The 25,199-nt window shown below is 40.5% G+C and overlaps 1 protein-coding gene across 3 annotated transcripts in view; it reads left to right on the top strand.

Moving 5' to 3' along the window:
* The window catches only part of LOC112978782 (nucleotide sugar transporter SLC35D2), a 50,863-nt gene extending 31,561 nt beyond the window's left edge, over window positions 1-19,302 (top strand). For 2 of the 3 annotated variants that reach the window (XM_064500664.1, XM_064500661.1), the window contains 9 exons: window positions 3,781-3,856; window positions 10,439-10,546; window positions 11,249-11,316; window positions 12,566-12,601; window positions 14,775-14,809; window positions 15,872-15,953; window positions 17,674-17,739; window positions 18,030-18,179; window positions 18,857-19,302. In XM_064500664.1, coding sequence (XP_064356734.1) covers window positions 3,781-3,856; window positions 10,439-10,546; window positions 11,249-11,316; window positions 12,566-12,601; window positions 14,775-14,809; window positions 15,872-15,953; window positions 17,674-17,739; window positions 18,030-18,179; window positions 18,857-18,967 — 732 coding nt within the window. In that variant the 3' untranslated portion in view covers window positions 18,968-19,302. The remainder of the gene's footprint in view (window positions 1-3,780; window positions 3,857-10,438; window positions 10,547-11,248; window positions 11,317-12,565; window positions 12,602-14,774; window positions 14,810-15,871; window positions 15,954-17,673; window positions 17,740-18,029; window positions 18,180-18,856) is intronic. The other variant, XM_064500662.1, reaches the window with a different exon arrangement.
* The last annotated feature ends 5,897 nt before the right edge of the window (window positions 19,303-25,199 follow it).

Raw genomic sequence — 25,199 nt, 5'->3', positions numbered from 1 at the left:
GCAAGCACACAAACACCTTGAGCTTATTCTCTTCTGAATGAAAGTCCAGGCTTCCACGAAGGCAGTGTCAGTATTTCTAGCACATCAGGGTGATTTTAAAGGCCTGGCCTTCTTGAGCACATAGACCCAGTTCCTTAAACCAGCTGTGATCTCAGGGTACTGGGATGTTGGCTCTAATTTTCTATACCTATTTCAAAAGACAGGTTTCTGTTAGATTTGGTCCATCAGTTCTTGGGCTGATGGGATTCAAACTCACCAGACTTCTAACAAGGCAAAAAAATGTCATCTGCGAGTGTGCTGCTAGGCTGTCACGTCTCAGAGCTCTTTGACATCTCCCCTTGCTGTTAGCCTTTCATGGTAGTGCTGCAGTCTCGATGGTTCTGTTTTTTCCTGAGGTAATAACCACAGATCTGCTTCAGTGACTATCACTGACTTGGCACCTCAAGCTTAATGGGTTTATGGAAGAGGCTATACCATACTCCGAGATTTACAATTTATCGCCTGCAGACTTCTCATTTGATGTCGAGACGCAAGCAGAATATCGGTCACTCACGTCCTCACCTAGCTGGCTGGTTTAATGAATATTTGGGTCACTGTTATTGTTAATAGTGCATAACTTTCTTACAAATCAGGCCACTGCTTATGTTAAAATCAATGTTTCAGCAGGCCTTTTTGAGGCATGCACTGCATTCATTTATTAATACATTTTCTCAAATCTCAAAACTTTGTCTCATTTTCTGAAATTGTGCACAGTATTACCAGCAGTCTAATGCAAGCTAAATGTGATTTGGGTTATCCTGCTCCAGTTGCATCCATATTATAATTTATCCATTTGATCCTGGATTTATTCTTGCAGATATCGCTATCCTAGTACTGTTACGCAGGTGCAGGGCTAGCACAAAGTGTGCAGCATCCTGCTGCTCTGCGGTCTCAGTCCTGGTCTGCTGGACCAGAAAGATTTCAGAGGTTTGAATCACAGAGACCCGGCAGGTCTGAACCCCAGGGAAAGAAAATGAAAGAAGCACTGAGATGATATCAGTGCAATTCAGGAGAAGAGAGAAAAGCCTTACTTAAGAGAGGTAGAAATGTAAAACTACAGCTTCCATAAAACATTATTAGGGGTTTTAAGTTATTAAATCTAATGGTCTGTGTAGAGTACCAGCAATCTGTGAGTGAAACTGCAGTAGTTACGTGCATGGTTTGAATCCAAAAATCCGTGTCTTGTCTTGTGTGTAACTTTTGTTGTTTGAAAATTTGTCTCAGACTGAGCTGCAAAAACGCACTAGAAGGTGTACAGTGGGGTTTTTTTTTTTTCATTAGTTTAATCTGGATTTAAGTTTTTAAATAGTGGCTTTGCGAGATTCTAGAAAGTAGATTCTGCTTGACCTTTTTTCATTAACCCAGTTTCTAAATGCTAAGTTATCATTATTTGTTATGACTGGAGGCAGTAATAATCTTACATTTTAGTCTCAGAAATTCAGAAGCATTATAATCCTTTGCCACTGGGAGTCAGGATTTCCTAATACATGTGGGTTCACACTGCACACTTCTGGGAGCCAGTGCTCACTCTTATCTGTGATGGGAAATTCCATCCTCTAATGTGGAAGCTTTTGTGTGGTAGCAAAATGCTTTGTGCTAAAGACATCTACACTAAAAGTTACTTTTATCTAGAATGCAGTGGTGTTAAAGCTGATTTAGCCATTAGTGTGGATGGCCAGGAAATCACAATGCTTTTTGCTTGCCTTGAAGATGCATTTGAATCTCCTGGTAGTTAAAATGTCCTGTGAAATCTGTTTCTGAAAAGGAATGCTTGTTTTCTATGTGGGTGAGCAAGCAAAAGAGTAGTCAAGTGCAGCTTCTTTTGCCCTAAGAAATGGCTGCTGCAGCCTTATAGTTCTGGTTAGTCTGGTACACAGCAGCAAAGGAAAGTCCACTTCTCTCACCTGACAGTTAACAATTTTATAAAATTGCCACAAATATTTGTCTTTAGCTAAGAAACAACTCATTAGGTCTTAGTAGTAGGAAATTTACTTAGTTTTTTAGAAGGAGATTTTTCTACCAAATGACACAAAAGTATACTTGAAATCATATTAAGAAGCCCAGGAAAATAGATTGTTGCTTTTGTTTTGCTTTTTGACATGGCTGATATTTGGTCTTGGGTCTGCACGCTAAAAAATTAAAATAATCCCCATCTGAACATCCTTAAATTACAAATAGGAATAAGTGACCATGGAAACAGAGACCATGTCTCCATTGCTTTCCAAATGGATTGGAAACAGCTTGAGTCAAGCTCATTGTGGACAAAGGGAAATTTGCCAGTATGTAGACAATTAGAGTTCTCTTCCTGAGTACTTCAAATGCAGCCCTTCAAATGGGCTTGCGAAACTCCAGAGTGTCTAAGTGTTTGCATGTCTCTTTGGAGCACCGGACAATTATGTAAGAGGGTCTCCAAAAGCAGCGGATTGTGAGCGTGGTCTTTGTGCTGAAAATGCAAATGGTTGTGGCTGATACATTTAATAGACAGTCTGCCCCTCATACTCTCGATATAGCGAATTTTTAAACAAAGCTCCTTATTTCTTAACATTCTTTTCATTGTTTCAGAAGAGCTCAATGGGACAAACTGTTTCCCTCAAATAGGTTTAAGGAGAAAGCATTGCAGGGAGTCAGCGACAGCAATGAATGGGTGTTCAGTGTGTGGGCTTCGCCAATTCGTTTCTTGTTCTAAGCAAACCTGGTACTTTCAGATGAAGTTGGCTTTCTCTTTTGTGCTAACTAATTTAACTCTCTTTCTCTTTGCTCCCACGGACATTTTTCTAGTTTCAGCTCTATCTTTCTTTTCTTTGTGCGCGCAACTCAGTCCGGCTGCTGCTTGTTAATAACCTAGTTTCACAAGTTGGAGGCATATTTCTGTCTCAAGCCCTGCCTAAAACTCAAACTGACGGGAATGGAAGGAGAAAGGGAGAATACCCCTCTCTGTTTGTGCTGCATTTGTTCTGCACATGGTAATACGAAAGTGACTATAAATGGACTGTTGTGTTAAATAGTGTTCACAGCTGTAAACTGCAGCTCTTGCCAACGTCTTTGTGGATGCATCTTTGTGTGACTGTATTTTGAATTTTTATGCACGGACTTCTTCATCTTTTTTCCTTTTTTTTTTTTTTTTTTTTTTAACTTTGCCTCTAATGAAACAAACACTTAAAATATAGCTATCTGACCTGCATGAGATTTTATTTCTATAAAACACATGAGTAAAGTCCAAACCCCTTCAAACTCTTTTGAAACTTCAGTTCAATGTGTTTAATCTACTTCTCAGAGGAAAAAAAAAGAAAAAAGAAAAAAAGAAGAAAAATAAGTGTGGAGAGAACTCATGTAAAATGACTAGGAAGACATTAACATATTTGGCTTTCCTTTTCCAAGTAAAAATCCTTTTTCTGGGAAATGTCAGATTGTCTTCACTCCCTGTAGACATTCATTCATTTGCAAAGTGTTTATTATTTATTTGGGGTCATATTTTGGGGGGTTTGGACAACAGTCAAGTATACTTTTCTTGTGAAGGTCCAAGACTGTATGGTGAAGGAGATGTTTAGGCATACTGTAAGAACTCTGATTAATGTTTGGCCTGGTTTTAACATTTGTTGTTTGCCCATTAGGCAGGTGATGGGTGAATGAAAGCAATTACAAAAAATCCATAATTGTTTTTGTTGTAAAACTGGGAAAATTTATAAAGATTCTTGTCACCTCACTGTTTTCTCTAACAACTTTTATGTTCCTCTATTGTAGCTGGCAAAACGTGGACTAAATATAGTTATGATAAGCAGAACTCTTGAAAAACTTCAGAGAGTAGCCACTGAAGTTGGTAAGTGCTTGTCTCAAACTTATCTTTGGGTTTAGCAGGCTGGCTTCACAGGGATCTGGAGCTGATTTCCTAGGTTCGCTGGCACAGTATCTAGCACAGGGTGGCCCCAGATTATAGCTACAGGTATAGCCCCAGGTATGACTGCAATGCTACAGATTATCTGTGGTAATGCTCCCTTGCTTGAACCTTTCCAAACGAGTCATGGATAGCTTTGAAAATACATGCTGCAATTCAAACAGTGGCATGGGTTAGATGCAAAAATAGATGCAAGTTCTCTACGGGCTTCACCTGACCTTAAAAACTGTAAATGCAGGCCAATGAGATGTAATACTAGGTTTGTCTAAAGAATCTACTAATCAGTTTGTGACTGGGAAAGAAAGGTTGTCTTTAGGCTAGTTTTTTTTTTACTCTGAAAAGAAGTAACTCACCTAAGAAAATTAACATAAATGGAACACAGAAAAGTAGGAGTAAAAATCAAATGAATGTACTTGCTTGCTTTTTCTCTATAAGGTGTACAAGTTATATTTAGCTTTTGGTAAAGCAGTTAAATAGTATATCTTTAGAATTAACATTCCCTTTCTTTTCTTCAAAGGAGATTAGTTTAGGGAATGGCTTGTTTAAAGACATTGAGATCCAAGGCTGGGATTTCTATAGGAGTCAAAGGAGTTTATATCCTCCACTGACTTTAAAGATTGCTGTAATCAAGGTTATTCTTCCCACTGTCTCTCTTTCTATCCATGCAGAGTGTTTGATTTACAGATTCCTGTGTTAAGTGTGTGTCACTCCAAGATCATACCTCTGTCAGAAAGACTCTCCTTTAAACAGGCTTGGCAGCTGGCTCCAACAGAGTATCAGGTCAAGGAACTCATCTGCAGAGAGAGCAGTGCATCTCTCAGAGATATGACAGACTTCAAGTGGGTCAAGAAATCTGTAACTGAACCTGAAGCTACTGAAGTCAAGGACTGAGCTCCTAAATTTTCTGCCCGTTTCCCTCCCTCAGTGCTAGGGATAGACCTGCTTTCCCTCAAGAAGCAAGGAGTTTCAGTGGAGGAAAGCACCAGCTCCCTGTGAACAGTCTCTGTAAGCAGCCACACCCATGAGGCCAATGTGACTGTAGCCTACATTAGCTCCTCTTAAGTAAACGGTCATAAAAAATGAACTTCCATGGGAATTAGGCCAGCTCCGCTGTCATTGTTGCATTTCTTTGCAGCTAGATATTAAAGAATTAAAATAACAGAATCCTTAAAAAAGGCTAAGGAGTTCTTATAGTTTCTTTGTGTTATAAATTATAATCAGAACCAAAGAATGAAAACAAGAAGATTCATGAGACTTACATAGCTAAGAAGAGAAGTAGTGGTGGAGGGCTGGAAAGATAACATACTGTAAATTCCTCTGTACTCTGATTTATTTAAGGCCAGCCACTGCCCCCCTTCCTAACTGAGGCCCTGCTGTGCTGAGTTCTGTAGAAACACGTAACAGGAGCCTGGCCCTGTCCTGAAAGGTATCGCTCAAATGGCCTGTCCTGCAAATGCTCCTGCATCTCCTGCAAGAGCAGCCTATGACTTTTTGCATGTGAGGAAACCTCGTTGACTTCAGCAGCGTTATTCATGTAATCTCTGGTGCGGGGAGGCGGACAGTTTGACCCCAGGAGCTCAGGCTATGCTGATTAGGTATCTGCGCTATATTCAGCTGGGTTGTGGGCACACAGAGTTTTCCCCAAAGTCTGCTGAAATTGGTGGCGAGTCCCAGCAAGAGCTTTCCATTGTTTTCTGTGGGTTTTGGCTGAAGCCCAGAGTGACTCATGTGTTATTTATTGTGTCAGGTTAGAAATGAGTACATAACAACAAGTAGATGGCACAAACAAAAGGAAGGGGAGGAAGACAAAGTGAAGAAAAGCACAGAGTGTATGATCTGGAGGCCATTAAATCAGCAGGGAGCTCTGGATCAGGCCTCTAAATGCATGCTTATGTTAAAGCTTTGGAAATGTTCCCTCTATTTTCAGCTTGCAAACTTCATCATAGTTAAGCTAAGCAGTCATCAGAAAAGAAGAAGGGTTAAACTTACTGTGATTTTATGTGAGTAAATAAACAATGGAAACCAAAGCTGAAGCGGAAATTTAACCGGAATGATTTTACTGTTTGCTAAATTTTCTAACTCTTACTGATTTTTTTTTTCTTTCTAAACTGCTTAAACAAGCAGTGTCTCAGCCTGAGCAGTTATCATTATCCCTAACTGACATGCAAGGAGATTAAGGCATAGAGAGGTCTAGACAGAAAGTTTGCTTTAGGCTACATAAATAAGTTTTAGGACTGGGCAGTTATTCACATTTCCTCTTCCTTAACTGCTACACCATGTATCTTTTTTCAATGGGTTGGACATCGTAATTAAGAGAGTTGCCTCCCTCTTCAACCTGACAGTATTATTTGCCTAATCATAGGGTTACATTCAATTTTGATACTGAAGAGTATAAATGAAAGGAGATTAAAGTGTGGATAAGTCCAGAGATCTCAGTATTTGGCTTTCAAACAGTCCTGTGAATCAGAGGTGTGCCAGAGAACGTCTCTCAGAACTGGAATTTGGAGCAGGCAGAAATCCACAATAAGAAAAACACTTCTCTAAAGAAGTGTTGGAATTGAAAGCAAGATTTCCACCCATTGAGACAGGAAGACTTTTTCAGAAGGTGAGATAAAAGGTAACAAAACAAGTCCTGTGGTGAGCAGACAAACAGAACAGTTGCATCTGGTATACTGCTCATTTAACACATTTTGTATTCTGGTGAAACATTGATCAAGCCATAAAAACAGGTGATTAGCAATGGAGGCATGCTATTAACTGCACTCCTTCAATTTCTTCTGCCTACACCTCCTAAGCAAGCTATATGGAGGGGGTTGATCCTGATTGAAAAGTTGCATGCTAGGATGTGTTGATGTAATCAAGGTCTGTACGTTTAGCTGTTACATTATTCCACCAAACAGATGACAAAATGCCACTTCTGTAAGACACTGAAGTTATTCACAGTGAGCTTTTTGCTTCTAAGAAGAACGAAACCTGTATTTAAGGAAGGGTAAGGTGTTTGATCCTCACAAAGTAGTAGAAATAGTGCAGATACTTTGGTTTAGACTAGCTGAGTGGCTCATGAATTTGGGTTTGGTAATACAATAACTAGTTTATCAACCTTTGCTGCTGAAATCACGTCCATTAATATGAAACGATAGAATGAATACAAAAATCACTCTACAGAGTGGTCTAGAATCAAATGTGGTTTATTCCCACTAAGACCTGTAAAGGTGCTAATTCATTTAGCTGCCCATGCTCCTAGAACTTCAGTTTTCAGTCTGTTTTACTTTTTCTTCCATCCCTCGTCCCCCCAGAAGAGCTAGCTCTCAGAGCTGAGCAAGTAACAAGCTGAGATGGCTGCACAACTTAACACTTGACACAGCCATCCTTTTCCCTCCGAGGCTGTTAAGTTACCTGTTGTTAAATGGGAGCTGCTGCGTATTGCTGATGCCAGTTGGGGAGGCAGTATTGCTCGGGGTTGTTTTTCCCATATACACAACTATAGAACCAAGAGGTTTAGAGCCTTGACCAATGTTCCCGGGTGTTCTAGTGGTTAACAGTATTTCCCATGGTTTTTTTCTCACGGAGTTTGTGTTATCTGATATTTTCGAACATTTTTTTCTGTTTTATGTTTTAACCATCTTTCTTTAGTTCTTCTCTATTTTCCTGTTATTTCTGAAGTGTTTTTACTCTGTATTTCTGAGGGAATATATTTCTTGAAAAGCTAAAGCCAGAACTTGTGCTTTATAGTATTACAGAATTTTTTACATGTATCCCCAGTCTTAAATCTTCTTTTTACCACTTTCTGTTGTTGAAATAACTTACTCAGGTTCTTATTTTGCCCTGCTCTCTGTGAATTTCCTCTGAATACAAATGCCATCTTAGTCTGAGTGCTTTTCTCTTCATATTCAAATTCCGCTATAGTTATTTCAGAAGGGTCTCTTCTTGCTACAAAGATCAGTTCTTGTGCCACTCAGGCCTTCGTTATTTTGCTACCTCAAGTTTTTGGATGACCTTCGTAGCTCTCTAAGCCTAAAGGAAGAGTTTCTGGCAGAGAATATGTTCTAGCCAACTCCGTGCTTCAGCCTGATTTATTTTCTTCTTGGTAAATTTCAAAAGGCAGCATATTATCCTGTCTGACAAGCACCATTCCCAAGTGGCCCGAGGTCAGGAGGAGTTAGATGTATCCTTCTTAATGATGCATTTTATAACACATCAGATTAAACACCTCAATTTGAGTTTTCAATTTTCATTAGATTAATCTTCCCTTCATTAAAAAGAAGTGTATAACCTGTGCTCATGTTTGAAAACCTAGGCCCTTTGCCTCTGGCACACTTAGGACTTTTTTAAAAGGTTGGAATGGCTTGTGTCTTCAAAGGCTGTCATAAATCTCTGTCACAGAGAGGGAAACACTGGAAAGGGTTTTTTTGGCTCTCTCCTTTATGGAATTATTATCATTTTCTAAAGAGCTATCCCGGGATAATTCATTTATCAGCATGATAGTTTTATTGTTTTTTAATACATTGTTTCATTCTTAAATGAGACAGAGTAAAGCCATCTGGAGTACTTGTTTGTTGGCTGCCAGCGCTGGTTGCAGCAGTACAGTTCTGTGCAGACAAGGGGACGCAGAGGAAGGCCAAATGGTTTGTTTGATCCTAATTTTTATGTTATTGTAGTTTTGGCTGCCCTTCTGATTGCCCGCAAGAAAGATGGCCACAACATCACTACACTTTTTAAGACCATTTCATTTTGTTTATAGAGCTCTTTGAATGCGAAGGTCACTGTAGGCGTCTGCTCCAGCTGTTGCTCTGTTCTTCTCCTTCCCTGCATTTACACTCACAATGTCCTTATTCTTTGTAGTGATACCATTCCCCCAGTCTGGGACCACTAGGGGGTCATTTGCCACTAGAGTTGCTTTTATAGGTTGAAGGTTCAAAGGGTACGTTTCGTCCCTTTCATACACACAACCGCAGCCTGGAAAGAGGCAAGAAAAAGGGCATTTCTTCCCCCTCACCCCTGTCATGGAGACAGATGTCCTCTAAAATTGCACATAAGATGCAGCCCACTTTTCAGACCTGGAGCCAGGGAGTCTGCCGTTCCTCAGGCTGCTTGTGTTACTTGACTAGTGTGAGGCAGTGGGGACTCGCGGTGTATTGTGCGGCAAGGAGGGAACAGCTCGGAGATCTGCCCCTCTCGTCCTCCAGCGTGGGCCCTGTTTTGGTGCAAACTGGCCCGCTGGACCCGAAACTGCAGCTGGTTTCCTGCCAGCCTTGCCGTCATGTGGGAGTTGACGCAAGGAATAACTGGCCTCTTCCTAAATCTGAATGTACACCAGGAGGCATGAGACAAGGTTTCTGGATAGAAATCAGTGTGTCTGATTCACATCTGGGGCAATGTGCTCTCCTGCCTCTAGGAAATTAGATATAAAATCAAGCTCTGAACAACCACAGGCAGTTTCCCAAGTGGGACTCAAAGGCAGACTTTCTGCCATCCGTGTGTGCCTGAACTCCTGCCACTTCCAGTCAGTTTGCGTTCAGATCCTCTGTTGATGCTTCCGAGCTTCCCTTTGTCACTTTTTCAGCAAACTTCATCTGGATTTCAGGTTGCCCATAAAACTTGAAAGCAGGTTTAGTAGCAGGAATTTACAACATGAACCTCTAGTTAGAGGAGATCTCACTGGGCCCCTTTAAAGGAGAACCTCACCTTTAAAAATGAATAAATTAGAGTCTCTTCCACTTTTTCTCATGAAACCTCATTGAAAATATGGACAGCAATAAACCAACTGCTGGTAAAAATGGTAATGGACAGCTGGGCTCCGCTCCTGCACAGCAATAACGGTGGAAAAACCATCCATGTTTCCCTTTCCCTTCTGTGTAAATTACCTTGTAAAATTTAACTTATGTCCTCCCTTAAATGCCTTCTAGTCCTGCAGAAGCCTAGGGAAGGTCCAGTCTACAGGAGTTCAAATGTAAAAGCAGGAGAGGAGTAGTTTGAAAAGGAGACAGAAAATACTGCTTCACAATGCCTGTTTTCCCCTCCTCCTACATGAAAAGATAAGCTCTGCGTATTAAAATGGTCATCTTGTACAGGAAAACACTTTGAAACAACTCTGCAAAATGGAGCTTATGTAGAAGATCTGGCACACACATTCACTTGTCTAACATATGCTGATAGTGCTCTTTTGTAAATATTATGATAACCAGGGGAAGAAGTTCTGTATTGTTTGTTTCTGTTTTTTTCTGACTTGAGGACCAAATGTTCAGGTTTTGTGAGGGAATTTCCATTGATTTCAGGGCATAAATTGATCCTATATTTGTCAGGCCATTTTCCTGAAAGCAACTGGTCACAATGAGAGTATTTTGCTTGTGTTGTGATCCTTCTGAAAGCCAGAAAGTGGAAAGAGTTACATATTCTACAGTGGACATTATTGCATGGGACATCTGATTATTTCACTCATTACTCAGCTGCAGTTCTCCCTCCCTCTGTGTAGATGCAAAGGGATTTTCTCCTTTTTCTTAATTACAGAGCAGGCCACAGGTCAAAAGGTGAAGATTATACAAGCTGATTTCACTGAAGATTCAGTATATGAGAATATTGAAGAAAGTCTTGAAGGCTTGGAAATTGGTGTTTTGGGTGAGTCACTAAAGCCTGTTAGCTGAAGGGTGTTTTGTGGCTGCAGTGTGTTATACAGAGAACTGTATAAAATGATGCATGTCATAACAATTTGTTATACTTAGCAGACACTGCTAAAACCAAGCATGTCTAGTGCATTTGAGCATTAGTTATTATGAACAAGTTTTAAAAGTGAATTAAAATTCTCCAGCGGCTCCCCATTTCTCTGCCCTGTACAGTGATTTCTTTCCTGTGAAAGCTCCTCTGCCACTTTATAGGCAGCATCCAGCTTGTGGGGTGACTTCTTCCCCTGCCTAGCCTCAGGGAATTGATTTTCACTATTGGTTGTTTTACAGCTGTGTGCAATTCTTATATTCAGTCTGAAACGAGCCTGTGGCTAACCCTAATTGGTATGAGCCGCATAGGAACAATGAAAACGTTGTTGTTGTTGGTAAAGAAAACCGTCCTTTCAATAGTGAAACAAACAAACAAAAAAACCCCAATCAAACAAAAACCCCAAACCCAAACTGTAGAAATGAACCGTTTTTCCATTCTCTGAGGTCAGTGCAGATGACTTCAGTAAGAGCAAGACTCAATGCTGGATGGCATCTCTCTTCACATGCAGCTTAAAAACGTCTGAGTCTTACGGAGAACCCGTTTGTTTAGCTAGCTGAACTATGTACTTTGCCTAGATGTGGTTCTTATCATGTTTCCTTTGATTAGTTAACAATGTTGGAATGCTTCATAATCCTCTTCCGTGCCGTTTCCTTAATGGACCAGACATAGACGAGGTAGGATTACTGTGCGGTTTTCTCCTTGCGCTACAACAATTAGGAACTGTAATTCCACTTAACAAGGGACAGATTCTGCCCTTACTACAATCAGCACATATTTAACTGTTCAATTGAGTGGGAAAAGAAGTGGGCCTGAAGGGGCATAGTTTGTGTTGTTTCATTTTTAATGTTCAGACGAGCTTGCAAGAGAAAAAGAATGGTAGATTTCAGCTAAATTGGTGCAGACACTTAGCAACAGATCAGAGAATGCAGTTGGCCCGGGTGTAGCAGAGATCAGCAGCCTCTCTGGCTCACTGATCATATGTAATGTAATGGGTTCCAGCCTGGTCACAGCCGCAGCTGAAGTGTTGGGTTCTTATTAATATTATTAGAACTGCCTTTCTTTGAAACACCATTACTTAAATATGTGACAACTGAAAAAATAAGATGAGTTTAAATGAAGTTTACTATTTTGGGAAGTAGATTACGCATGTAGAATAGTTTTAGAGGATTAAGGACCTGATCAAGATTCTCTTTGCCTTATTGTTGTTTACTTATACAATATCAATTGTGGAAAAAGTAGATTTTCTGAACATCTTTCTTGCTGGCACCTGCCATGGGATCCCTGCCATCTATACACCATAATCTGGTACAAATTAGAGGTCCTTGAGCAGGCTGCTTCCTTTAGAGCTGCAGCCCCAGAAACAATATAATGCTGTGAGAGAGGGGCTCTGCCCAGACTAATTGCCATGGGTACAGTGCCATATGATGGCAGCTATGATTGGGTCCACTTGCTGGTCTGAAGAGGGTATCTCTACACAGCTGCTTGTGCTGCATCAGGACGCTATAAAAGATGTTGCGGCCTCCATCGCTGGGAGTCATCCAGTGTCAGCCGGGCACCTTATAGTTTGTTCTCTGTATCCATCTGGCTTCATTCACTGCTGCCTGCACTGCTTGGCCACCAGGCTTCCAGGTTTTGCCACGTGCAAAGACTTGGCTGGGCCAGACTGTGCGCCCAGAATCAAAGGAATAGAAAATGGGGAGTTTGAATGTCATGGCTAGAAAAAATGAATCCAGGGCTAACCTACCTTTGAGTACCTTAAATTTTAGGCACAGTTAGTGAAAATCCGAGGTAAACTTAGCAGCTAAAAAAGCAACTGCTTTGCTAGATACATTTTTTTTCAGTTGGAATTTCCATGTATGTTATCTAGATAACCTATACACTCTTAAGTTAACTATGTACTTATTCTTTCCTTCCTTCCTTCAGAGCCTCATCAATTGCAACATTATTTCTGTTACAAAGGTATGTGCCACACACACATCTAATCCACAATATTTTTATTGGAAAAAAATGTAGCTCCATGCAAGAGTGACCAATTAGCTTTCCTGTGTATTTTCATTTCATTTATTCCCAGATAGTCATTTACGACAGGAGTGTCAGGATTATTTTAGGGACTGACTTGGTAGGTTTGATTCTGTCCCCTGTAAACCATTTTGATCAGCACTGACTGGAAACTGTTTAACACAGTTGCTTTGTCAAGATACGTTGTTACACTGCAGCTGAAACATTTTGGAAAAACATGCTGATTTCAGTAAACAGGAAGATCTGTTACAGAATCAAAATCTATAGGAGTAAAAGATGCTCAGTCTGACGTTTCGTACTGGAAGAGCACTTTTTGGCACAATTCTGTTCTGCAAAAATGTTTTTGCATCAATGCAGGACAGAAACCGAAGGAGCTGAATCCCAGTTCTCTGTTGTTACCCCTCAGTGTTCATTTTGGTTGGCTACTTGCTTGCAAGAACAGTTAATGTTTCATGGTTTCCACCTCTGATTAAGATTTGTATTGCTCTACTGTTTGCAAGCAGCCTGTTAACAAGAGCAGAACACTTTATAGTTCATCTCAACCTTGGCTAATGTCTTTCTAAACACGGCATAAAAATGATCAACAGATGTTCCTCTTTCCTTGGCTAGTGAACTTTACCTCCCAAATTTGTACTGCTGCTTAATAACTTCAGATAATAAATCACAGAATACCTGTCAATTAAAACATATTCTTTTATAGAGTGGTTTTTGGTGAACTTTCTGCTCCCAGGTTTTATTCTATTAATATATCAAAAGAACAGAAACATCTGCAATACTTAAGTACTCAATATACATATCCCACACAAACAGGCCTGTAACAAGCACTTTGTACCAACACAGTCTGGATACAAAAGGATTCTCCATTTATCATTTCATACTTTACACATGCCACAAAATCAGCCCCTTCCAATTCACTGTGATCTAGGGCTTCCTTTCCCTTGTTATTACAACAACTTCGTTTTTGGCCTTTTACAATATTCACTTTCCTCCAAAATACTGAGATGAAATCATGCTCCTAGCCAGCATTTCTAATGGCTACCTCCAAGTTATCTTGAAATCTTTTGTTGGCTTCCTCTTCCTGGCCTTATTCCTGGAAAGATTCTGCCCAGTGCTCCCTGCTCCATCCAGATGTCTGACCACCAGGTATTTTTGGCTCTTATGGAAGTCAGTGGGACTTTCAGCATTTTGGTTAGCAGAGGCAGAACCTTTTCCCATGTTTACCACCACTCTGTTAATTCCCCTCTACCCAAGCTAGCACGACCCACCTCCATCCTCTCTTTTTTTTAGTGTCCTTTCTGAAAATGAAGCTTGTGAACCCCACCTTGCTCCTACTCATCCCTTGCGCACAATCACACTTCTAAAAAATCCCCGGGGAATTAACAAGAGTTGAATTAAGCTGCATCATTCATTTGCACTGCTTTTCATTACTGCCCTTTACAATTTAGGTCATACTCCTATTCTGCAGAGATTTATATACTATGTGTTTATAACAAGTCAGTAGTCTGAGTATAAATTCCCAAAGGGCTTAGGCTTAATGTCAAGAATACTCCTCAAGTAAAACAACCAGCAGCAGACCTTGTACCTAAAAATGGATTTAATTATGCTCTAAAGATTATAAACATGATTACGTCCATCGTTAAGGTAAGAATGGATGATTAAATAATTAGCAAATATGATCCTAAAGCTATTTTGCTAGCAGAAAAAAAAAGTTGTCTTTTCATGATTTTCTGCTATTTCTGATCCAGGTAGAGCTAGAGGTGAAAACACAAAAACACTGTGAAACCTACTTTCTCATTAGGTTTCTGATCAAATATTCAAGATTCAGGAAATTCAGCTACTGTTGAAAAGCTTTTGGATAAGCATAAGACTTTCACTGCTTAGCAGATTAACCTTTGGAACTTTTGACAACAATTCAGCCAATTGGCAGGCCATGAGTATTTCTAAATCTTTCCCAAAAGTTTCAAGGTGTCATATTTTAGTTGTTTGAGTTGCATACATACGGCTGGGCCTTGAGCAAATGTAAAATCTTGTGGGGAAAAAAATCATGATGAGTCAAAAAATACAGTCAGAAGCAGGGAGATTGGATATAATTCTTAACTTACTTGTCTTACAGATGACACAAATAATTTTGAAACAAATGGAGCCACGGTAAAAATCTCTCTCTCTCTCTCTTTTTTTTTTTTTTTTTTTTTTTTTTCCCTCTCTCCTATAACTTTCAATAGGTTTTAGCTGCTACCTTTAGTTTGTTCAGTGGTAGCTATGCTTTTTCATGATTAACTTCTCCACTTTATGGTATGTCACTTGGTGAGATTTATTCCTGTTGATGTTAGTGCTGTGTGAATCAATGATAGGAACTGCCACAAACCTTCAGTCAACTGTAGAACAAGACAGAAAATATAAAATACTGGAGCCTGTTTCCAGGAAAAACATGCATGTGTTGCAGAAATAAAATTGCATGTGATGGGCCTAGTTAGGCAAGCAATTGCATTTGAAAATATTGTAATATTTTGTGGTAGCCGTGCTCAGAGTAATACTGTTCAAGTACTGGAGATACCTGTACTTTCTCAGAGACATTAGTTCAGCTATGTAAATACAGATTTTTTTCCCTCTGTTTAATACAATGTGTATTTTAGACTTGGGGGTTATTAAACCAGAAGTTAAGGTCTTCAGATGGAGTTTCTAGAAAACATTGTTACTAGTGCACATTAGAGGACAGTATATGCTTTTTGTCTGGGCAATAAAATACGCTTCTACTGTTTGTTTGTTTATTTTTTCCTGGTTGTTGCTGAATGAATTGTTTTTACTGATTTGTAGGGAGAGTTGTGAATAGGGAAACTGAAGCAACAGATGCAAGAAGCAGGAAAAAGAATGTGCTGGTTAATGAGCAAAGGAGACCTACCAATTACTCAGCAGCAGAGACTCTTTCCTCTGATGGCAGCTTTTGCTCTGTTAGATGTACAATAGCATGTACAATGTTCCCTTGGTTCTGGCTGCACTAGGCATTTAAATTTCAGTTATGACATTATTCCAAGCTGTTTTGGACTTAATTGCACTTAACTAAATTATAAAGATTAGGTCCTTTGAGAATGTACTCTACTATATAATAAGAGAGCTCTGTCTTCTGGGGGAAAAAGTTTTCAACTTGCACAGGTTTTTACTGTAATGCCATCAAGTATAATTGAATGTAACCATATTTAAATTAAATTTCAGACAGAAAGGTCTTATTCTGAATCTGTCCTCTGGTCTGGGTACTTTCCCTTGTCCATTATACACAATGTACTCAGCTTCTAAGGTAAGTCTTTCATGTTGCTTTATAAAGAAATGTCAATCAAACGTTCACTAAAATGTTTATATCAGCAGCATAGGGCCAGGTTCTCAGATGGCACAAATCAATGTTGCTCCATTATTTCAATATTGTGAATTCAATAGGTGAATTTGCACTAGCTGAGGATCAGGAATCAGTGAAGCTATACCACTGAAATCCAACTGAAGGTATGGCCCATAATGAGAAGATTTTTGCCTGTAACTTAACAGTATTGTACCAATGCTCATAATATATCTTGACTCAGGGCAGTGATGACTTTTACTGGGCTGGCTTATCTGGTTTACTCAAAACTGTAGGTGCACAAGACTGTTGATAAATTTTAGTTATGGAATGAAGAGAAGAATCACTGCTTGGTGGGTGGTGAGTTGTCTGACTTCAAAGATTTCATTTTGAGATACTGTTCTGAATTAAAACTCAAGAACTTATCAAAATAAGGAGTTACTGCCTTTCACTGAAACTCTCGAAACGTTCCACTCAGCTCAGATTTGTTTCAAATGAAAAACTCTTAAGGAATGATATTTGTTTGAACATAGCTAGATCTCAGCTTGGTTAAAAAAAAGAAAAAAGAATAAAAAGAGAAAGCTAAAAATTTTAGTTTTCCATTTCCCTTTTTTCTTTTTAAAATAAGTTTCTCATAGTACTCAAAACTACATTCAAACCATATAATTTTAGTTCCTTAATTTCAAAGTGATACGGTATATTGGTTGTCGTCTTCTGACTTTTCTTTTTCTTGGGTATCTGTTTCTGAGCACTTTTTTAATGTACTTCTTTTTACAATGCCCTGAAAGGAAGCTATTTAAGTTATCAGCATATTATTGTTTCATGTCATATCATGAGACTATTGGTGTTTAAAATTGTAAGACCTGCCAAATGATGGCTATGAAATGCCATCAGGTTTTCTCCTTAATATGGCTTTTGTACATATGATTACTGAGGTTTGATTCAAGGCTGTCAAGTTCCTGAATATTTCTCAAAGGTCCAGCATCTAAAACAACTCATTATACCAAAAAGTCAACTTTTACACAAAAAAATTAGTATATGTCGCTCTTCATGGTGTGGAGAAAAAACCCGGAAACATGAGCCTTAAAGGCTGAAGCTGCAGAAAGCAAACAAGCTCCTTATGGTGTTTCTACTCCAATGACAATGTACCAAAATCCTCAAATACACTACTTTAAAAATCTTATTTGTAGGCTATGCTAATAGGTATACACTTAAGGCATGAGCTGGATTTCACTCTTTTCTACTGCAAGAGACAACAGCAGCATAAACCTTGGACTGGGAGGGTATGTTTCAGCCAAAGAAGAGAGCTGCATGCAACAGTGCCAAGAACTAGTATAAAGGGGACTCTGGTATTTATATTTCTGCATTTTCATGAAATGTGACAAAGCTTTCAGTACAACCTGCATAGTACTTGTTTCAAGTCTGCCTTGAGCTAGTGTTGGGCCACGTCTTTTCTAGTGCAGATAGAGTCAATCCTGCCACTGCTAATGCAGGACAGCAGAGATGTATCTTGAAAAGATCATTTATAGGTTTTTCACCACTGCACTGTGACTTAGGTTGTATGATGCTTGGTCATTTTTGATAGGGACCACGTATGCACATACTTGTGACTACATGTACAAGTACTTACAGGTTCCTGTGCTAATGCAATTCCTTTTTTTTTTTTTTTTTCCCCCCCCTCTTCTAGGCTTTTATATGCACTTTTTCCAAAGCACTACGAGCAGAATATAAGGAAAAGGGAATTATCATACAGGTGATACTATGTCTTACCCTATTTGCCTTCATTTTAATGAATCCTTGAATATGGTCTGGGATGCTCAAACCTGTAGTGTGTAGCCACCCTCAGTGAAGGGTGCCCCTGCCAAAGCTTTCTCTTCTCCCTGTGTGGAACTCTAGGCTTTTTTCCTTATTCTACTGCAGTACCATTTCACTGCAAGTACCTCTTATAATTTGTCAGATGCTGGGGTATTCTGCACAGTGAAATGAAAGCCCTTATGAAAATGTTTGATCCCATTACGCTATTCTTTCAATTTCTTATTTTAGGTGGTGGCTCCTTATGGTGTTTCTACTCCAATGACAATGCACCAAAAACCTAGTCTTATCACAAAGACAGCAGAAGAGTTTGTTAGTGAATCACTGGATTATGTCACCTCTGGAGATGAGATTTTTGGATGCTTAGCCCATGAAATATTGGTAATTGAATTTGATATTTTGTAAATGGGTTCCAAAGGCTGTATCAAGGCTGACTGGCAGCAGGGGTCTTTCCACTGACTTTAAAGACCTTAAGATTAGGCTTCAAATGAGAAATGGTGAATAAATTGTTAAGGCTAATAAGGCACCGAGAAACTATGAAGGGAGGAAGATGCAAGTAACATGCGTTGGCCCTCAGTGAAGTGTGGCTTTCTATGCTTTTGTATCTTGAGCTGAGCTCAAGTCTGTTCTCCAGCTGCCTGTTTTCATGACCCTGTTAGGAAATACATTTGAGACCCCTGCTCCTTTACAGAAATTGGCCAGCAGATTCAAGCCATTAGTGAGGGAAAGTTAGCGGAGAAAGGAAAGGACAAAAAAGACGGACTGTGCTATAACATGAACTTCATTTTCTTAGGAAACCAAGCTAAGAAAATAGAATAAATATTTATATCTGGCAGCTGTAATGATGAGCACTAAATAAAAGTACTGGGAAGAGAACAAATCTGCTGAAAACAGAAGAATGAACATTTCCCTCTAAGAGAAACATCCATACTAAAAGTATAAAGTAGAAGCTTTTGCATTTACTATTTTCTACAACCTTGTGAACACTGAGTTAATTCCTTTCAAGAGGCTTCTGTAACCTTTTGTCTTTGTATTGTTTTTGCTTGATTGTTTTGAAGGCGTGCATCCTGCAGCTCATCCCTTTATGGGTATTCCACAGTGACAGACTTCAAGAAACAGTCCTGCATGTATTTACCAGGTATCTGAAGAAGAGGTGGAGGAACCCCTAAGAGAGTGATTTTTGGGGAAGACGTGCAAGTGACAATCCCCGTGGGATGCATTTTGCAATGCCTGTGTGTGTTTGTGTGAGGAATCAAATCAGTTTGAGACATAACTCTGTCCAGATCACTTACCAAGGATAATTTGATCCAGTGAATTTATTGAGTACATTCATTAGCATCCCTCTCCAAAGACCATAAAATTTGCAAGTGATGTTCCAGTGACTTCTATGGGCTCTAGATAGGTTGTAAGAAATGCCGCTGCTGTTACTATTCTAACATAAGCGTGGAGGCCACAGATACCTGCACTTATTTGATGTTCACAAATAAAACAACCATTTGCTTTATTTCCAGACTTGTTCATAGTGTATTTTTATTTTCAGAAAGTGTTTTGTCTTTGGTTTCTTCTGAAAAGACAAGGAGATTTACAAGAAAGAAAAGGAAAAAAAAGAAAAAGGAAATTTTCAGGGGGGAATGTATGTTAGGAGGTTTTAGAAGTCTGCAGCCATAAAAAATGTATTACTGTCAAGATCCTATGATTGCCTTCTTCCTCTACAACATATGATATGAGCTGGAGGAGGCAGGAGAATCAGCAAAAGGTAGGCAGTAATTCTCTTTTCCTGGATGAAACCAGAAGGCAATGGTAGATAACTATTCAGCTGTACTTCAGTTTGTTACAAATTAGGCAGTTTCATGTATCTAATTTTAATGTAAGCATTTTACAGGCTTATTTTATTTCTGCATTCCAAAAAGCGTTTTTGTAAAGCTGCATTAAGATAGCAAAGGCCTTATTCAAAAAGTAAGTATTTGTGTTTGTTGGCCAGATGTGATGGGGTAAAGTCTCCGTAATATTTGCTAGATGGAATTGGATGCAAATCACTAAATATAGTCTACTGACTCCAGAAATTCCTGTGTGCTGTATTGAATCTAGTGACAAATATAAATGAAACCACATAGACTTATAACAGGATCATAGGTCCCAGCTTTCCTCAGATGCCTCTTATACTTATTATTGTAATTCCTACAAGGAACAATTAAGGACTGTGCTGAGATCTCTGAACTAAAATCATAAAAATGATCGTAAAATAATATGTACTTTTCCTATTATACCAGCAGATTCGGTCCAGGTCTGCAGACAATCATAAAAAATCACCTTAAACACATGGGCCACCCAGTCCTTCCACTGAATGCAGTGAGGCTGCTCATAAACTTGCATTTATTCATGTCAGAATTGGGGATGAAGGGAAAAATAGGTCACTTGCAGGCAAGCACTGCTAAACCCCAGCATTAAAAAGGCCTGCCTCACCCCTAAAATTGTGAGATTTTAATATAAAGCAAGTACTTTTTTGTTTGTTTGTTTTTTGAACCTTAGAAATGTGCATGTTCAATGCTTTCTCTATAGGCACAAAAATCTAGCATTTATTTTATAAATATTTAACAGCATAAGCTCCAATTCTTACATAATGACAAGATTCTAGAATTTGGTGTTTTAGGGTAAACAAAAACAAATATGGACCTTGGTACAATTATGTCACTAGCAGCATTATCATTTCTCTCTCAAGATGGGATTTTATTTGTGCCTTTTAACTGCTAAAAAATGAAATACTGTCTTTGAAGAAAAATAATATCAGAGCCAGACTCCCGAAGGGTGGTAGCAAAAGCATTGAGAGGTGGGAACACTGCAGTGCAGCACTGGCAGCGTGCGCATGGGAGGCAAGCCCTGTTCAGGACCTTTCTCCAAAATTCCCCTCAGATCATCCCCTGCAATTACATCTGCAGAAGGAGATGAAGCTTAATAAACATCACTTCTGGCACCCAGAATAAATTTAGTTTTAACAGTCTGTAAGTGGAAGTTTTAACATCCGCTTTGTGCATGTGGAAGTGTGTGTATTTCAAGATCATTCTGCTGTTTTTTAAGGAAGAAGCAAGGAAGATATGGATGTTCTTAATCATCATTAGAAATAAAAGCAGTGGGTAAAGTTCCCTGGTTCAGGAGCAAAATTATCATTGACTCCTGGAGTATGAAATCAGTTCATTCCTTTCAAAATGCTGTCTAATTAGTTTGTCTTACGTTGTGCCTAGTCATAAAACCATTGCATTCTCCGCTTTGGAACAGGAAAATATTTCTTTCCACACTTGTGAAAGTACCTGAAAAACTCTCTTGTGCTATATGCTCATTGCATCTCATAGCCTTTTTAATTAAATGGCCTCTGCATATCGCTTGTATTTCATAGCCTTATATAAAATAGCTTTAAAATAAAACTACTACTGATTATTACCACCCGATGTAGAAAACATCTGGAAGTGAAAATGAGACATCTGTGCTGGACATTTTAACACTGTTGATTTGGAAAACAAGGAATAGGAATGGTTCGTTGATCATTTCGTAAAGACTGTGTTTTCGAGTGATTATATTCTCTTAAATGTGGTATTTGCACAGCTGTTCAACAAATAACTAGGGATATAATATATGACAAATACTACACGTGGGCCAAAAGCTGAAGTCCATGGGGGAAAAACTCATTCAATAGCAGGCCTAGGTGTGGCAGGCAGGGTTCGTGTTTGCGGGTGGTGTAACTGCACATTTCTCCCTGGACGTGTATTTTCAAGCAGTACCTTTGCAGCTATGACATTAGGTGCAGCATGCTTCTCCCTCCCTTGCCCTTCCCCTCCAAACACATGCCCAGGAGCAGCTCTTCATGTGTTTGATTTAGATGTGTGAGTATTTGCAGCTGGGTGAAGCGACTGTCTTGGTGGCAGCAGCAACAACCCCAGAGGCCTCTCCTCTCTGCAACTTGCTCTCACCTTATAGCTACCTGCTCTCTTGCTTTCTCTTGGATTTTCACCTGAGTTACCTACCTCAGGTTAAAGAGCACCTTTTTGCCCTCTCTGCGATGATAAAGTATTTAAATGTTTGCTGCCAGAGATAAACACTGGCTTACCTGATATGCGGGACCCCAGGCATACAGACGTCGTGTTGGCACGAGCAGAGGTTAGTGAGCGAGGGAGACCCTGTTTCCAATGTTTGAAAGTCACATAATCTATGACAAGTGACATTTCCATATTTCTTGTCTCACATTTGTTTATGCTTGGGCATGTGGTGTGAGCCTTGCAGGCTGTTCCTGAAGTTGAGCAATTGGCTCAGCGCAGATTTGTTTCTCTTGAAGAACAGCAGGATCTTGTTACTTGCTGCTCCGGCCTGGTCACCCCGTTAGAGGAGCCATGTTTTGACCTTGGGGCTCGTTATTTTGCTCGGCGTTGGGACGGGATCGCGCTGACTTGCAATCTTTGTGCGGCGTTCCCCGACTGCGTATAAAAATTAGCTCGTGGAAGGAGTTTTCTCCCGCTTTGGCAGGCCCTTTGGAGGAGCGCGGCAGAGACCCCACGCCAGGGATGCGCGGCCGGGGCAGCCGTGATCGTGCCCTCCTCTTCGCTTTGGAGGCTGCATGTCCACCCAGTTCCCACCAAATAACACCACGTCGTATCCTCTGCCCCTGCTGCTGAGCTCGGGCCTGGCCGATGTGGAGAAATAGGGAAAAAAGGCAGAGTTTCTCCTCGCTCCGCCCGTGTGGGAGAATGCGGACAGACGCAGCGGCAGGCCAGGGCCCCTCTTCCTCCTCAGCACCTGGCGCTGCCGATGCTGCATTTTCTTACAGCGTTAAAACATTGCTAGTAACAACGAAAACGTCCCGCGCTTTGCACAGCCGGGGGCTCCCCGAGGACCTCGCAGAAGGATTCAGCCTGAGCCCTGCTTTACGGACAGGGAAGCTGAGGTGAAATGCCTGGCCTGAGCTGCTGAGAGGAAAACCGGCCGGGCTCTAGCTCTCTTGACCCCCTCAGCGCGCCTCCGGGCTGGTGAAGCTGCATTACCGCCACATCAGCTCCCCAGAATAACTGCTAACCGCCCCCAGAGAAATCCCCTACGGTTCCCATATTTAACCCCCACTGCAGCCGGGACAGACAGAGCGAAAACCGCCCCCCTTCCAGCTCCTAAACACGGGGAAGCGCCTTCGGGCAGGAACCCTCGGCGTGCGGCTGCGGCCCCTCTCGGCGGCAGTGCTCCTCCTAGCGAGGCCCGCAGCACGCCCCAGCCGCCATGCAGGGTGAGCAGCCGCCATTTTGTGTGCGGTAGCTGCGCGACCCACCCGGCGCTGGGGCGTCGAGGAGAGGCCGCGACACGGCGGGCCCCTCGCGTGCGCGTTGTGGCGCGCGTTGTCCCCAGCAAGGACTTATCCGGGGGATTTCGCCTGAAAGGCTTCAGGGAACTACACGGCCCCCTGTTTTTCAGGAGGATCCGCGTGTGGAACGGGCATTAGAAAGAAAAGCACTGGGCTGGGTGTCGTGTCTGTGGAAAGCCACAAATGGGATCTCAAAGTGGGCTGCTCCGAGTGGTGTAAATACAGCAGAGTGCACAGAGCAACGCATTTGAACAGTCTCATTTTCTCCTTTTCACACACTCACTTGGATTTTGTTTCCTTGCTTTGCCACTCTACGTGCAAACACAGTCACTCACGTGTGGCGTTAAGGGGATGGTTATTTGGACTACCTGAAAACGCTGCCTGAACGATTTGAGATTCAGTAAAGGGCCCCAGTTTACAGAAAATTACTTCAGGCCTTTTTTAGGTATGTCAGTATGACACTTGCTAAGGGCTTTGGAACAGGTAGGCCAGGATATAGCTGTGTTTTTTTTTTTTATTATTATGACTCTTCACTTTTTTTAATATTACTGCTTACTAGATAAACAGATTCTGAGCTAAAACAATTTACAGTCTTGAAATGCGAACAGCAGATTTTTGATTTACACAAATTTCAGTTATTGAACTAGTCTCATGCTTAGGCAAAGGAGACAGTCTTTCAGGAAGAAATGCAGTTAGTCTGTCTGCAAGACTACCAGATTAAGGAAAATGGGAACTCTGCAGTGCAAGACTGCTTTTTACAATATGATGTACTCCATCAGTGGATTACATCAGTAATTGAGTCATAGTCTTACTTTTAAAAAGATTGGAGCTGCAAATCTGTCTAGACAAGCAATTTACAGCATGGAAAAAAAAAAACCCTAAACCCTTGAATCCTAATGTTGTAAACAGTCTGTTATCAAGACTGGTAATACAGACAGGGCCCTACTGTTCTCAAGGACCACCCACAAGAGAAAGAATTTGATGTGGCAGCTTGCCTGAAAAATTTATTTGCGATATACTGGTATGTGGTAACAGCGTGAAGGAGCTGTAGGAATGAGGAGTGCTCTGCTGGGGGAGCAGCTGATGGGATTGGCCTTGACGGAGACTGCAGTACGCACTTCAGAAAATGTCAGTCCTCTAAAACACAGTGGAAAGGCAGCGAGACTGCAAATGGTCTCTCAAGATATTCTGCTGTGTCCTCATGTCTTCCCATTTCGAGGATCATAGGTGAACCATAATCTGTGTGCAAAGGGCCAACTGTCTCTGGGGTTTTTTTGCAAGGAACTTTCTTGGTTATGAACATTCTTGCAGAGCCTATGCCTGGTCCTTAAGTCATGATAGTGTATTTCTTCATACATTTGGGTTTCTGGTGGTGAAGGCAGACTTCAATATTACACCTAGGAGTTTTCAAAAATGAGGCAGACTATCAGTCACTGTCTGTGGCTGCAGCAGAAGCATGGCAGCCATCTGGAATAAGCTGCCCCTTGACATCTCCCTGCATCTCCAGGGACAGCCGTGAGACAATGAGAGCTTTCTAAACCCCATTTTCAGTCTTGGATATTAAAGCTAAGTACCTAAATCCACACTTACACACTTATGTACCCATTTTAGAACAGTATGTGTGATTTACAGTCTAATCACTGGCCAGCTTACTCAGCAACTTGAGAAAGGAGAGTGATAATAATCAAAATTTCCTGCTTTGATCTGGGTGCATTTTAGCCTTCAGAAATTAACAAAAACAAGAGTAACTGTACTGTATATACATACACATATGTATTTGTGTATATATATATATATATATATATATAGTATTTCAAACCAAAACTATCTAAACTTCTGACGTTTCAAATCTGAGGGAATTTGGACATTTGTCATGAAAAACTATAGCAAATGGACCAAAAAAGAAACAACCTGTGAAATAGTTCTGCTTCTCCAAAACATTATTTTTTGGTTGCCAAGAAAGAATGCTGAATGAAAACATTTTTGGCTAGTGTTACTGCCTACTCGCACAGTGAAAGAAAGCACAGGAAAGGCAGCTGGCCCAGGAGGACTATTACATTCCTCTT

This window comes from Dromaius novaehollandiae, chromosome W (genome assembly GCF_036370855.1).
Source record: "Dromaius novaehollandiae isolate bDroNov1 chromosome W, bDroNov1.hap1, whole genome shotgun sequence".
NCBI lineage: Eukaryota > Metazoa > Chordata > Aves > Casuariiformes > Dromaiidae > Dromaius > Dromaius novaehollandiae.
This window is presented reverse-complemented; position numbering and strand designations above follow the sequence as displayed.